Raw genomic sequence first — 13,656 nt, forward strand, 5'->3', positions numbered from 1 at the left:
TTTATAGAAACTTTCCTTGGTGTAAATGTAGAGTGTTATTCAAAACTAATTTTGCGGTTACTGGTAATGAAATATTAATAGCAATGGAATTTATAGCATAGTATAAATAGATTTTTTTTTTTGTTTCCTCATCTCCATCCCTGCCCCACTCAGTTTTTCGGTGTGGTGTGGTAATATCCTGCTCATTTTCAATGTACTGCATATTGTTGTATAATTGATTTTTATATATACACAAGTATTATTTTATTTTTAAAAGATTCGTGAAGGTAAAATTGACATACAATAAACCACACACATTTAAAGTGTACAGTTTGACAAATATATATACACACATATGGTTATCCTATCTAATGGCTATCCTATCATACATGTGTGTATATATGTATATGTACGTACCTGTGAAACTGTCCCCACACTCAAGATGACGTACATATCTGTCACACTCTTCAGAGTTTTCTGGTGTTCCCTTTTTTAGAAAAAAATATATTTTATTGATTTTCTACAGAAAGGAAGGGAGAGGGACAGAGAGCCAGAAACATCGATGAGAGAGAAACATCGACCAGCTGCCTCCTGCACACCCCCCACCGGGGATGTGCCCACAACCAATATACATGCCCTTGACCGGAATTGAACCTGGGACCTTCCAGTCCGCAGACCGACGCTCTCTCCACTGAGCCAAACCGGTTTCGGCTGGTGTTCCCTTTTAATCCCCGCTCTTACTCACCCCCTTGTTCTCAAGCAACCAGTGACCTTCTTTCAGTTTCTGTACATTAGATTTGGATTTCCTAGAATTTCGTTTGTAATAAGCAATCTCATAGTCCAAGCTCTTTTTCTGACTTCTTTCAGTCTGCATAATTATTTTGCAGTCCAAGTATGTTGTAGAATAGATCAGCAACATTTATTGCCTTTTCATTGTTGAGCAGTATTTCATTGTAGGGCTGTACCACAGTTGGGTTATGTGTTTACCTGTTTTTGAACCTTTGGGTGGTTTCCAGTTTTTAGCTGCCACAAGTAGAGCTGCTGTGAACATTCTTACACAAGTCTTTGTATGAATATTTGCTTTTATTTTCTTTGACAAAATGTCTGTTGAAATATCTTTTTCACATTTTTGTATTGGATTGTTTTCTGATTGAGTTTTGTGTCACTTAGTCAATTAAAAAAATGCTGGGATTTGAATTGGGATTTCTTTACATTAAATGGTAGGACAGAATCTTAATATTGGTTCTTGTGATTCATGAACATAGCATCTTTCTTCTTTGACTTAGGTCTTTATTTTCTCTCACCAATGTTTTGTAATTTTCAGTGTATAGATTTGAGTATATTTTGTTAAATTTATCCTAGGCATTTCTTATTTTTATGCTATAGTAAATGCCATTGTTTTAAGATTTCATTTTCCAGGTGTTCAAAATACTTTTCAGTGTGTATATTTTATTTCATTTTTGCCTTATTGCACTGGCTAGCACTTTTCAGTACAATGATTAAAAACAAAACAAAGCACACACATCAGAGCAGACCTCCTTACTTCTTTTCATATTTTGGGCCAAAGTTGCCAGTCTTACCAATAGATATGATGTGACTTTTAGGTTTTTCATAGATGCCTTTTATCATATTGCTGAAATTTATTTCCATTTCTAGTTTATGAAGTGTTGGTTATTTTTCAAGAAGGTATAAATGTTGGATATTGTTAAATGTACCCCAACCCTGTCTGTTGAATTAATGAGATGGTTTTTCTTTTTTGTTTGATGACATATTGAATTATATTAATTGCTGAATCAACATTACATTCTTGGGGTGAAACTCTTGATCATGATATGATTTTTTTGTATTGTTAGATTTTATTTGATAAGGTTTTTTATTGAGAATTTTTGCACCTATCTCTGTGTTCCTGGGGCTCTTGGTCTGTGGTTTTCTGTTTTAGTTTTAGTATCAAGGTGATTTATGTAGGAAGACTTTGTGTAGAATTGGCTCTCAGTCTTTCTTTGAAGTTGGATAGAATATATCAATAAATCCTCTTGGTCTGGAATTTTCCTAGTGGGAGCCTTTTTAAACTACCAAATGATTTTCTTCAAAAGACAGGTTTTCTCAGACTCCTTTTTCTTGAGTGAGCTTTCAGATCTTTCTAAGGTGTTTGTTCATTTCTAAGGGAATTATCAAATTTATTGGTATCAGGTTGGTCAGCTTTATACTGTACTAGAAGCCCAGGGTGTGAAATTGCATGGCCCCACCCACCGGCCTGCTGCATAGATCTTTGGTCTTACCGTGTTAGGGCCACTGGGTTTTTATAGTATAGTTATTGTATATTTGATATACTTGTATATTTGATACTATTGTATCATTAGTGATCATTTTCATTCTAAATATTGCTAAGTTTTGACTTTCCTTCTTTTTTTCCTGGTCTCTCTGGCTAGTCATTTATTCATTTTTTTGATCCTCTCAAAGTGCTAGTTTTTGGCTTTATTGATGTTCTCTATTTTTCAGTTTCTATTTCATTTGTTTCTGTTTGGATTTATATTATCTCCTTCTACTTTGGTTTTCATTTGCACTTTTATTGTTTGTTTATTTTTTGTTTCTTAAGGTAGAAGCTGAGATCCTACAGATCTTTCCTTTTTTCCCCCCTAATATAAGCATTTAACGCTATAATTCCCTCTAAGTAGTTTTAAAGTGGGAAATCGCAAATTTTGTTATCTTGTGTTTTCATTTTCATAGAGGTCAAAATACTTTTTAATAATGCTCTTTATGAAACCCATAGATAATTTAGGGGCATATTATTTTATTTCTGAACATTTGGGGATTTTCCCAGAGATCTTTAAGTTATTCATTTTTAATGTGTGGTTAGAGAACATACTTTGTATGGCATGAGTCCCATGCAATGCACTGACGTTTGTTTTGGGGCCAGGGTATCCTCTATCTTGATGAATGTTCCCTGTGCACTTGCAAAGACTGTACGTACTGCCATCTTTGGATGGTAGTGTTCTAAAATATTAATTAGGCCCAACATGGTTGATAGTATTATTTGTCTATGATAACCTTGCCGATGTCCTACCTACTACCTTTGGCAATTACTGAATGAGGAGTACTAAAGTCTGAATGTAACTAACTGTAGATTTATCAGTTTCTCTTTGCGCTCGGTCAGTTTTTGCTTTGTATATGTTTAAGCTCTATTATTCAGCACATATATGTTTCGAACCATGATATCCTCTTAAATGGGCACCTTTATCATTTTGAAATAACCAACCCTATTTTGAAGATTTTTTTAAATACTTACAAACATCATTTATAGCTTTGCAAGTAGTTTGAGTCAGATAGCTTTCCATCCCCACCCAGGTTTTTGGCCATGTGAAATAGGCTCATTTTATCAAAAAGGAAACAGACTAGTTAACAAAACCGTGGCAGCTCGAGGCTAGGATCATTAGTACAGGTGCTCCGATTTCTCTTCTTAGAAATGGCTTCCATTGCTGCTTATCCATGCCATTTGTCATTTGTGCTTCCGCCTTGTTTGAAAATGTGCTTTCTTGCCAGCTGTTTAACTTGGGTTAGGTTACAGTTTTTAAGGTAATCCATCAAAAGGAGTCAGTTGTACAAAGCAAGATGCTTGACAATGCTCCATTATTACTGAGTTGCCTAATTCTTTTATGCCACGTTTCCTTCTGTGGTTTATTAGTTTGCTAGGGCGGCCCTATCGAAGTCCCACACGCTAGGTGGCTTCACCAACAAAAGCGTATTGTCTCACAGAGACTCTGTTCCGTCCCCCTCGCCAAGCTTCCGGTGTTTGCTGACAGTCTGGCGTTCCCTGGCTTCTAGAAGCTTCAGCCCAGTCTCTGCTTTCATGTCCGCATGCTGTTCCTCTTAGGTGCATGTCTGTGTCCGAATTTAAGGACACCAGTCAAGTTAGATTAGCTGCTACCCCCAGTATGACCTCATCCTAACTTAACTGGTTACATCTACCATGACCTGTTCTGAAATAAGGTCACATGAGGTACGTGGGGCTTAAGACGTCAACACAGGAACTTTGGTGGGGGGACAGCACAGTCTAACCCAGTGGTTCTCAACCTTCCCAATGCCACGACCCTTTAATACAGGAACCCTGCTAGTGGTTCTTGACCCACAAGTTGAGAACCGCTGCTGTGGAGCCTAAGACCATCGGAGAGAACCGCTAGCAGAGTCGCCTAAGACCTTCAGAAAACACAGATATTTACATTCCGATTCATTAACAGCAGCAACATTACAGTTATCAAGTAGCAACGAAAGTAGTTTTATGGTCGGGGCTCACCACAACATGAGGAACTGTTTCTAATTCGAGGCATTAGAAACATTGAGAACCACTGGTCCAGCCCATAACAACCGCCTCTGCACACACAGCCAGTTCTGCCTGAGGCATTCTTGCCTCGCTCATTACCTCCTCCCCCTTCACCTGCTGGACTCTCCTCACTCATTTCTTATGTGTCGTGACTGCTTTCTGCGTGCGGGGTCCTCGTGTATGCACAGGGGATAGGGTGACCAAGGTCGGAAAGGCTCCTTGCTCCTGTCGCGTTGACTTGTGAGGAAAACATGATAAACTCGTGCACAATCTGTAGTATGCAGATGGTGGTAAGGACTATTGGAGAAATGGAAAAACGGTGTAGAGAATCGCCAAGATGGTAAGGGAGTTGAAATTTTAAAGTAGAGTGATTAGGAAAGATCACCCCCTTCACAGAGGTGGTGGCAGCTGAACAGAAGCTGGAGGAACGAGGGAGGGAGACCTGCTCTTCCGGGGGGAAGAGCATAGGCAGAAGGAACAAGGGCAGGCGTCCTGAAGCCAGAGCATGTATGATGTGTCCGAGGGACAGCAGGAAGCTAGCTAAGTGCGGCTTGATCCCAGTGCCGGGGGCGGGAGCGTGGGCTACGAGGCCAGAGTGGTTACATGGGAACCCGTTGCAATATTTCAGGTAAGAGATGTTGGACTCAGCTTAGGTGTATCTTGTGCGGTTTTCCCCTAGCGGTCCCTTCTGACTGCCTCCAGACCACGGAGAATTTCAGCTTCCTCTGACAGCATCTGGGATGCCACCTGTCCCCGTGCCTGCATTCTCCCCTCGTGCTCTCAGGGCAGGGACCACGCTTATCTTACTGACTTAACGTTCGGCCAGTTGGCACGTTATGGTACTGTACTTGCAGGAGATCCTCAGGGAGGTATTAAGCAATTTCAAACCTTACGGAAAGTTCTTGTAGTTGGAACCCACCTTTGTAACCATTTTCTTACTTTCTGCATTATCTTTTTTACCTAGGCTGTTAAAAATGAAGTGAATGTTCCCTGTTTGAAAAATTTTGTGGAGATGCTTTATCAGACTACTTTTGAACTGAGCTCCCGAAAGAAGCATTCATTGGTATGAAGAACCATTTCAAATCTATACTAATGAAAGGGTAATGTGCTAATCAGACCAGAAGACCTTCCGGGAGACCTTCCGGACAAAGCCATGGTGGCGGCGCCAAGGCAAAGGCAGTGACCGGTGATCAGATTGGCCGGGGAGGGAGGCAGGCAGTTGAGGTCGAGCTGGCTGGCAGGCGGGGACAATTGGGAGCAAGCAGGCCGACAGGGGTGTTAATTGGGGGCAATCAGGCCATCAGGGCGGGACACTTGGGGGTGAGCAGGTTGGTGGGGGGGGGGGGCAGTTAAGGGTGAGCAGGCCGGAAGTGGGGGCGGTTGGGGGCAACCAGGCCAGCAGGCATAGTGGTTAGGAGTGATCAGGTGAGCGGTTAGGAGCCAGCGGTCCCAGATTGTGAGAGAGGTGTCCGACTGCCGATTTAGGCCCAATCCCACAGGGTTCGGGCCTAAACCGGCAGTCGGACATCCCCAAAGAGGCCCCAGATTGGAGATGGTGCAGGCTGGGCTGAGGAACCTCCTCTTCTTCCCCCCTTCCCCCCCCCCCCCCCCCCCGCACGAATTTTAGTAATTGTTTTATGAAGTCAGTGGAGATTAAAGAGTATTGTAAAAAGTAAAATTATCATATATCCAAAGTATAAAATAAGGTAAATTTAATATATTTTCTCCTCTTTTTAAAAATTTTTATTCTTAATTTTGCTAGCTCTGTATTTGATAGGTTAGTCAGACTGCATCCTAGGTTTTCACCTGGCTCGACAGGTGCTTTAAAGTATGTCTTACAATAAGGGCAAGGTTGAACGTACTCTTGTATTAAACTACAAATTCCTTTATTTTACATTATAATAAAATTGCATCTTTTGTATTCAGAGATTCCCCCTCCCCCCTACTTACTCCCCACCACATAACCCGCCCATTTCATGTAAGTTTGAGGGATTTCTCTGAATTTTCATGCAACTTGGGGAAAGTTTGGAGAATTGGACAAATGCTTGACCACTAACGGTAGAGAATAATAAACATGAGTCCCAGGCACTGAACTGAGTGCTTTGCCTCCTTTGTCTTCCTTAAGCCTCACCACCTCGTAGGATGTGTGTGACTGTTACTTTCCACTCTACGTCTTGGGAAAGTGAGGCTTAGAGCTGGTGAGGTGTTCTCCCTGGTGTCAGACACCTGGCAGATGGAAAGCGGGAGCTTCGGTGCCAGGCTGTCCTCTGATCCCGGGGCCCGTGCCCGTAACCGCTGTCTTGCTTGAAGGAGGATGGCTCGGGAAAACAATAGCATGCTCTAACTCAGGGAGGATATGATAGGTCAGAGAACGGTCATTGTAGAAAATTTGCCCTTTGTTATGCTTTGTTACTTTTCTCTGAGGTCTCGTTTCTTACTATAAATGGTTAAACTGCATAATTGGAGTCTTTTGGTTTCCTTGTTGATGGGAATAGACGAAATATAATTTACCAGTCCCGTGCTTAGTCGTGAAAAGTGTTAACTCTCTCTTTTATCTGTCTCCTGTAGGCTCTATATCCACTGATCACCTGCCTTTTATGTGTCAGTCAGAAACAGTTTTTTCTAAGTAACTGGCATATTTTCCTACAGAACTGTTTGTCGCACTTAAAGGTAAGACATAATCTCATTTCTGACCTGGTAGTGTATTCACTTATGCATATTCATTGACTAGCATGTAATAAACTTTCGTTACTGTTGATCCATTTGAATAATTACCATATTTGATTTTTTATGCATACTTCATACCTTCTATAGGGAATCAATCATGTATAAACATGAAGAAACTTTTGATTAAAATGTTGTTTTGTCTTCATGAGCGCCAAATTGTACATTTTTAATGATGGATGTATTAATAGCATCTTCAACCTAGCAGTATTTGTTAATAAAGTCCTTAGAACTGTAGAGTATTAATCTTATAAAACTTACTTTGTGTGTGAAAAAAAAATCAGTGATGTTAATTCAAGTCTGAATAATATTTAAAAGCCTTGATAATAAGGTAATTACTAAAAGCACATTTCATATGCCCAGCCAAATTAAAGTGTGGTACTCGATCCACGTAGATGTAAAAACTCCTGAAATTATTCTGACTTGAATCAATACCATTAGGCACATCTGTGTCCGGTCTGTGTTAGTGCTGAAAACAAAACTGGGAGATAGAAGGATCCTAATCTTGCCCAGATGCTGCGCTAGCAGCTCTCACAGGATCTCCTTTCCTTCTGTGGGAAGGAGTGCTGTTAATGGCTGACACAGAGGCGGGGGATGGGGAGGGGGGTGTAATAGGGGGCGGCGATACTCCTCATTGGTGGGGGAGGGATAATCCTCTTCTGCATGTCACAGGAATGCTTGATTTGAAGACCGTTTTGATACACAGATTAATATTCGACAATTTGCTACACAGATTAATATTCAATGATTTGCTACACAGATTAATATTCGATGATTTGCTACACAGATTACTATTCCACAATTTGCTTACAGGACATGTAAAAGGCAGATGTGAGCTTTCATTTCCTGTCATCGCTCTAAGCTCAGGTTAAGACTGAAAACCTAATGCTTTCAAGGCCATAACAAGGCACAGAGAGATTCCATTACTTGTCTCTGGCCCCACAGCTCATTGTGGTCTTGTGAGAAACAGGACTGCCTCTCCTTTTCACACTTGAGGAATGATCCACTAGACCTGTGGTCGGCAAACTGCGGCTCGCAAGCCACATGCGGCTCTTTGACCCCTAAGTGTGGCTCTTCCACAAAGTACCACGGCCTGGGCGAGTCTATTTTGAAGAAGTGGCATTAGAAGGTTTATGTTGAAAAAATGTGGCTCTCAAAAGAAATTTCAATCGTTGTACTGTTGATATTTGGCTCTGTTGACTAATGAGTTTGCCCACCACTGCATTAGACAACATTATCCTATATATCTTTTCTCTGATTTTATTCAATATATATCTTTTTTTTTTAATGCCTTGATTTTTTTTTTGTAAGGTACCGTATTTTTCGGACCATAAGATGCACTTTTTTCCCCCCAGAAGTGGGGGGGAAAAGTCCCTGCGTCTTATGGTCCAAATATAGCCTACACATATACTTTAAAAAAAAAGTTTTTTTACTTGCCCGCTCTGTGTGGTCTCTGTGTGCTTGCCCGGCTCTAAAATGGTTCTAAATGCTGCTGTTTACTTTACAGGGTTGATTACATGTGTTTATGACTGTGATGTTGGGTTTTAATGCACATAAAATATTTTAGGACACTATTTGTTTCAGAATCTTTTTTTCTTCATTTTCCTTCTCTAAAAACTGGTGTGTCTTATGGTCCAGAGCGTCTTATGGTCCGAAAAATACGGTATATAGGAAATATAAGTCTTTGAAAAATATTTTAAAAATTTTCTCCTCCTGGATCTGCATTGATTCATGTTTGAATGAAAAATGATATATTCTGCTTTGTTTATGAAAATTTCCACAGCCAAATCAAGCTGATTCAACACTATGACATGCAATCAGAAAATAAGTTTTTATTTACTTAGTTATATTACATACTGTTTTCTGTCCTTATCTTGATGATATATATAGGGAGAGGTACTTAAAGGGTATTGATAATTTGCTGGGTAATGTGATTCTTCATACTTTTAATAAAATATATTAAGACTAGAAGCCCGGTGCACAAAATTTGTACACGGGCAGAGGGAGGCCAGTTTTCACTCCCCACAAATGCCCTCCCCTGCAGCCCTGTTAACCCCTAATTGCCCTCCTCTGCTGGCCCAATCACCCCTAACTTCCATCCCCTGTAGGCCTGAATGCCCAAACTGCCCTCCCTTTTAGGCCTTGTCCCTTCCAACTGCTCTCCCCTGCTGGCCTGATCCCCCCAACTGCCCTCCCCTGCAGGACTGGTCCCCCCTCAATTGCCCTCCCCTGCAGGCCTGGTGACCCTCACTGCCCTCCTCTGCTGGCCTGTTCACCCCTAACTGCCCTCCCCTGTAGGCTTGACTGCCCATGACTGCCCTCCCTAGCCAGCCATCTTGTGGAGGCCATCTTGTGTCCACATGGGGGCGGCCATCTTTGACCATATGGGGGCAGGCATCTTTTGTGTTGGAGTGATGGTCAGTTTTTTATATTAACTATTATGTAGGATGTGCATTTAAGTGTTCTTAGAAGGTTGCTTTTGTTTCATGACAGTTCATACTTTTCTGTTGCTTGTTGGAATTTTTTTATATATCTACATTTCCACCTAACATATTTGCAGTTCTTTCGCAGTACCTTAACTTTTTATTTTTGTCTTAAGGCTTTCATTTAAAATGCTCCATTTTCTGTGAATTCTTACCTCCTGATAAATACTTCTGGCATATTGTCCATGCTCGTGGATGGCTAATCTGCCAGGCTAAAGGAGATAAGAGCCACTTAGCATGACTATTTGGAGTATAGTTGTCTTGGCCATTAACCCTTAACTTACATTAAGGCTCTATTCAGCAGAAATTTTATGACTTGGTTCCTGTTTACTAGGTTTAGATGCTGGGGCAAGGCGGCTTAGTCTAGTTAAGGAATTGAGCATTCAAGGGAAAACTACATTAATCACTTGTGACAGGTATAATTTGTTTTTTATATATAGGAAATACTGGCTCAAGGTAAAGGGCTTACCTAAACTGATTTTGTTTTGAAATTCAAGTAACCTCTTAATTAAAAAATAAAAATGTCCATAACAGTTTTTCATTTATTAGATCTAATACTTCTTAAAATTGATTTTTAGTAATTTTTACTATATGCCAGATTCTCTGAATATGGTATCTCATTTACTTCTTACTGTGACAGGCTGAAAGAAGATAACTAAGTGACCCATGTTTAGGCAGCCAAAAAGTGATAGAGATAAGATTTGCATCTAGATGCATTCAGTGCCATAGCATTTGCTCTTTCTGGTCTACCATGTTATCTTTTAATGTACTATTAGGAATGATGCTGTAACAGATATTTCAAGAAAATGTTTTGGCTATAATTCTAGGATATTAAAAAGACATCCAAAGTCATAAAAATAAAAATAATATATATTTCAAGGCCCTTTAAGATTTTTAAAAATTATTATACCAGTTTTTGAAGCTGATGATCATAAAAAATGGATTTTAGTCTTGTAGGCTCAGAAATAGCACGAGAGAACATCCAGTTTATTTTCATTGGAAATGTTAAATCTGTTACTTTTGTTCCAAACAGAATTTGGTAGTTTCCCATATCTTTATATCAACTGAGCTCATTCTGTGAAAATGATTTTAAAGTTTCTGAAGAGCAATTAAGAGAGGGATAAGAGTACATATCACACAGAAATATTTTGAAGAATTTTTTCTACAGTGTATGCTTAATTTCTTTTAAAAATTAAACTTTTTTAAGTTCAATTGCAGTGCTTTGGAGAGGAATGATTAGATTGTTAAAAATTTCAGTGTTTTCTCTCAGATTGAGTATTGTAGATGTATCCCATGATTCCCCAAAAATTAGAGGATTTTTTTTTTTTTTCTGAGTATTTCTGGCCACTGTCTTGGAAATTTCAAATTTCTTCTAAATAGAGGCCTTGGTGAGGAGCTGTCTTGTTTGGTGCTTATTTTCATCTAACATGCATGTGCTGCATCTCATGTTTATGTTTGCTGTCTCACGTTGCTTTATTTAGATGCCATCTAACAACAGTATCAGAAAGCAAATAGAAACACTCCAGGTGAGTTGTGTCAATGTAAGACGTTGCTTTATCTCCTTCAAGTGTGGCTCCCCCCCCCCCCCCTTACCCATTATTGCATTGCATGTCTAATAATATTTACTCGTGGCTTGGTTCTTGTATGGTGGCAAAAGAGTACCACACAGCAGGAGCATGCTACAGTTTCAATATTAAAGGGAGGCCCCAAGAAAATGAATTTATAATATTTGATAATGAATGTGGATTGTTAACCAGATTTCTCATTTTAAGATAGTCTATTTTACATTAGCTGTTATAAATGAAATTTTTTGAAGATTTGCAAATGAAGCTGAGACAGTAGCTTAGATTTGGGATATGATTCTATTGCAACACTTTTAAAACTTTTATCCGATTGATTTGGGTTTTTAATAAATTTTAGGGAAGGTTCGCAGTAGAGAAAAAGGGAAGAAAGAATAAAATAATTGCTGCCAAAGAGCATATTTGACTGACATATCAAAATTTTATTATAAGTTAATACTATTGGATTTTTATTAATGTAATCTGACTATTTACATTAGACCAAAATTGTAATGAGGCAGTTAGATATCTTTGTTTAAGACTCAGGCCAGTTTAAGGTGTTTTTATTATTTAGGCATGATCACGGCATTGTAGTGGTCAAATAAATAATAATTGATTTTTGTCACTTTTCATCTTGTTTTGCTATTGTTCATTATAAAGTAATTCTGCTTTGTTCACATAGTTGTCAGTCTTGGAAGTTTGAAAATCATGTATTTTTGTGGTGATTTGTGGGGTATTTTATGGTAGATACTTAAGCACTTAAGAAAATATGATACACTAAATACTTTAAGCATTTATATGAGATAACTTTTATGTGGAATTAAAATTAAATATTTTAATGTATAATTTATATTATATTTTAAAAATACAATTTAATAATGTGAAAGTATTATTTGGAGTGTACATAAAACTAATTGAATTCATATTTTGATATTTGACATCTAGGTTTTAAACAATATCAGTATAATAAAAAAGAAAGTAGCGCCCAAAGCTTGGTTATTATATTTGTAACATCAGGGTGTCCCAACAAAAACTTATGCACACTTTGAATAATTATAAAGGCAGTGTTTATTAAAATACATTTCATTTTCAAAATGTAATAATTCCATTAATTATATCAAATATTCATATAGATAAATGTGTGGTAAAGTATATTTTCTAGTGGTTGTCTTTTGTAAAAATACCCTCAGTTGTTGCAACTTTTGCATAGTTTTTAGTTATAAGCAGTTAGATGTCCATTTTTCTGTATTTTAAAACAAAAATAGAATGGCCAATTACTTAGTATTTACGAACTTCCTTTTGTCTGTTGCTATATATAAGATAATTGTTCAATCGTAAGAAAATACCCAAATAAATGCTAACTTATAGCAATAAATGCATCCTACAACCAGCATAAAGAGTTTCTCCAAATAAAATTGATGATTAGCTGTGTTTTCAATATTCACAATTAAATTTCTACATGACTGGTCATTTGAGAACTTGACCTTTTATAATAGCTGGTATGCAGAAGAGGTTTGTTGATCAGATTGTGATTAAAATGGAAGACTTTTCTATTTTTGAATAGTAATAATTAACAGTGTTCTGATTCTAAGTAAATAATTGAAGGTATAGACCCTTGTTGAGCCCTTATCATGTACCAGGCAGTGTTTCAAAGTGCTTTTCACATAATTTCCTGAGAGTGTGAGGTGGGTGTCATATTGCCTCGTTTTTCGAGCTGAGCAAATTGTGGCACCAAGTGATAGGACAGCATCCAAGGATGGGGTTTGGCTGGTCACTCCTAATTTGAGAGACCATGCTCTTAACCCACTAGTCTATATATTTCCTCTTGTTAGGCTAGTCATTCAGTAATGTTTTGCATTATTTCATAAATGCAATTATCTGTAACAGCATTTGGTATTCTAGATTTTTACTGTACATGGGTTGCAGTGAGTTAATTGCCAAGATTAGTAATCCTATCATTATGCCAGTATTGTATGAACCATTTATTATCAACTAAGTTGGTGTGTGTGTGTAATTTTGAAATTCTTAGAAGTATTATTATCATTCGAATATTGTATTATTTTGTTTTAGGTGTATAAGGAGTGGCTCTGGGTTTCCTTTGTTTATGGTTACTTTTGAGCTATCTGTACTTACTATATACCAAACGTATACTTACCATATACCAATATATGCTTGCATATTTAAACCTGTCTTAGATTGAATAAGAAAGATAGGAGTGAGGGCTATTAATTGTTGACAGAGAATGTATCCGTTCTTAAATGATTGCAAGTACTTAAAGAAAACTTACTTTAATTCTCTTTTGTTCTAAACAGAATAAAGATCCTAAAATGTCTCGAGTTGCACTGGAATCTTTGTACAGATTGTTGTGGGTTTATGTAATTAGAATAAAATGTGAAAGCAACACTGTAACTCAAAGGTGAGTGCCTTTTTTCTAAGTGTATTTTATTTATTTGTTTCCAATCTGACAGTTTAGATGTTTGTTTGTTTGTTTATTAAAGTTGGCAGTAATTCATGGAATTATTGAGCTTTATGTTTTCTCTTTTTTTAAAAAATATTTTATTGATTTTTTACAGAGAGGAAGAGAGACTGATAG

The 13,656-nt window shown here is 38.0% G+C and overlaps 1 protein-coding gene across 5 annotated transcripts in view; it reads left to right on the forward strand.

The window, feature by feature from the left end:
- The window catches only part of FRYL (FRY like transcription coactivator), a 177,895-nt gene that overhangs the window by 63,522 nt on the left and 100,717 nt on the right, over positions 1–13,656 (forward strand). For 3 of the 5 annotated variants that reach the window (XM_036416848.2, XM_036416818.2, XM_036416838.2), the window contains exons 10-12: positions 5,262–5,360; positions 6,866–6,967; positions 13,376–13,479. In XM_036416848.2, coding sequence (XP_036272741.1) covers positions 5,262–5,360; positions 6,866–6,967; positions 13,376–13,479 — 305 coding nt within the window. Of the gene's footprint in view, positions 1–5,261; positions 5,361–6,865; positions 6,968–10,985; positions 11,031–13,375; positions 13,480–13,656 lie in introns of all 5 variants that reach the window. The other 2 variants (XM_045572781.1, XM_036416789.2) reach the window with 1 other exon arrangement.

Source organism: Pipistrellus kuhlii, unplaced genomic scaffold (genome assembly GCF_014108245.1).
Source record: "Pipistrellus kuhlii isolate mPipKuh1 unplaced genomic scaffold, mPipKuh1.p scaffold_m20_p_1, whole genome shotgun sequence".
In the NCBI taxonomy this organism is placed as follows: Eukaryota; Metazoa; Chordata; class Mammalia; order Chiroptera; family Vespertilionidae; genus Pipistrellus; species Pipistrellus kuhlii.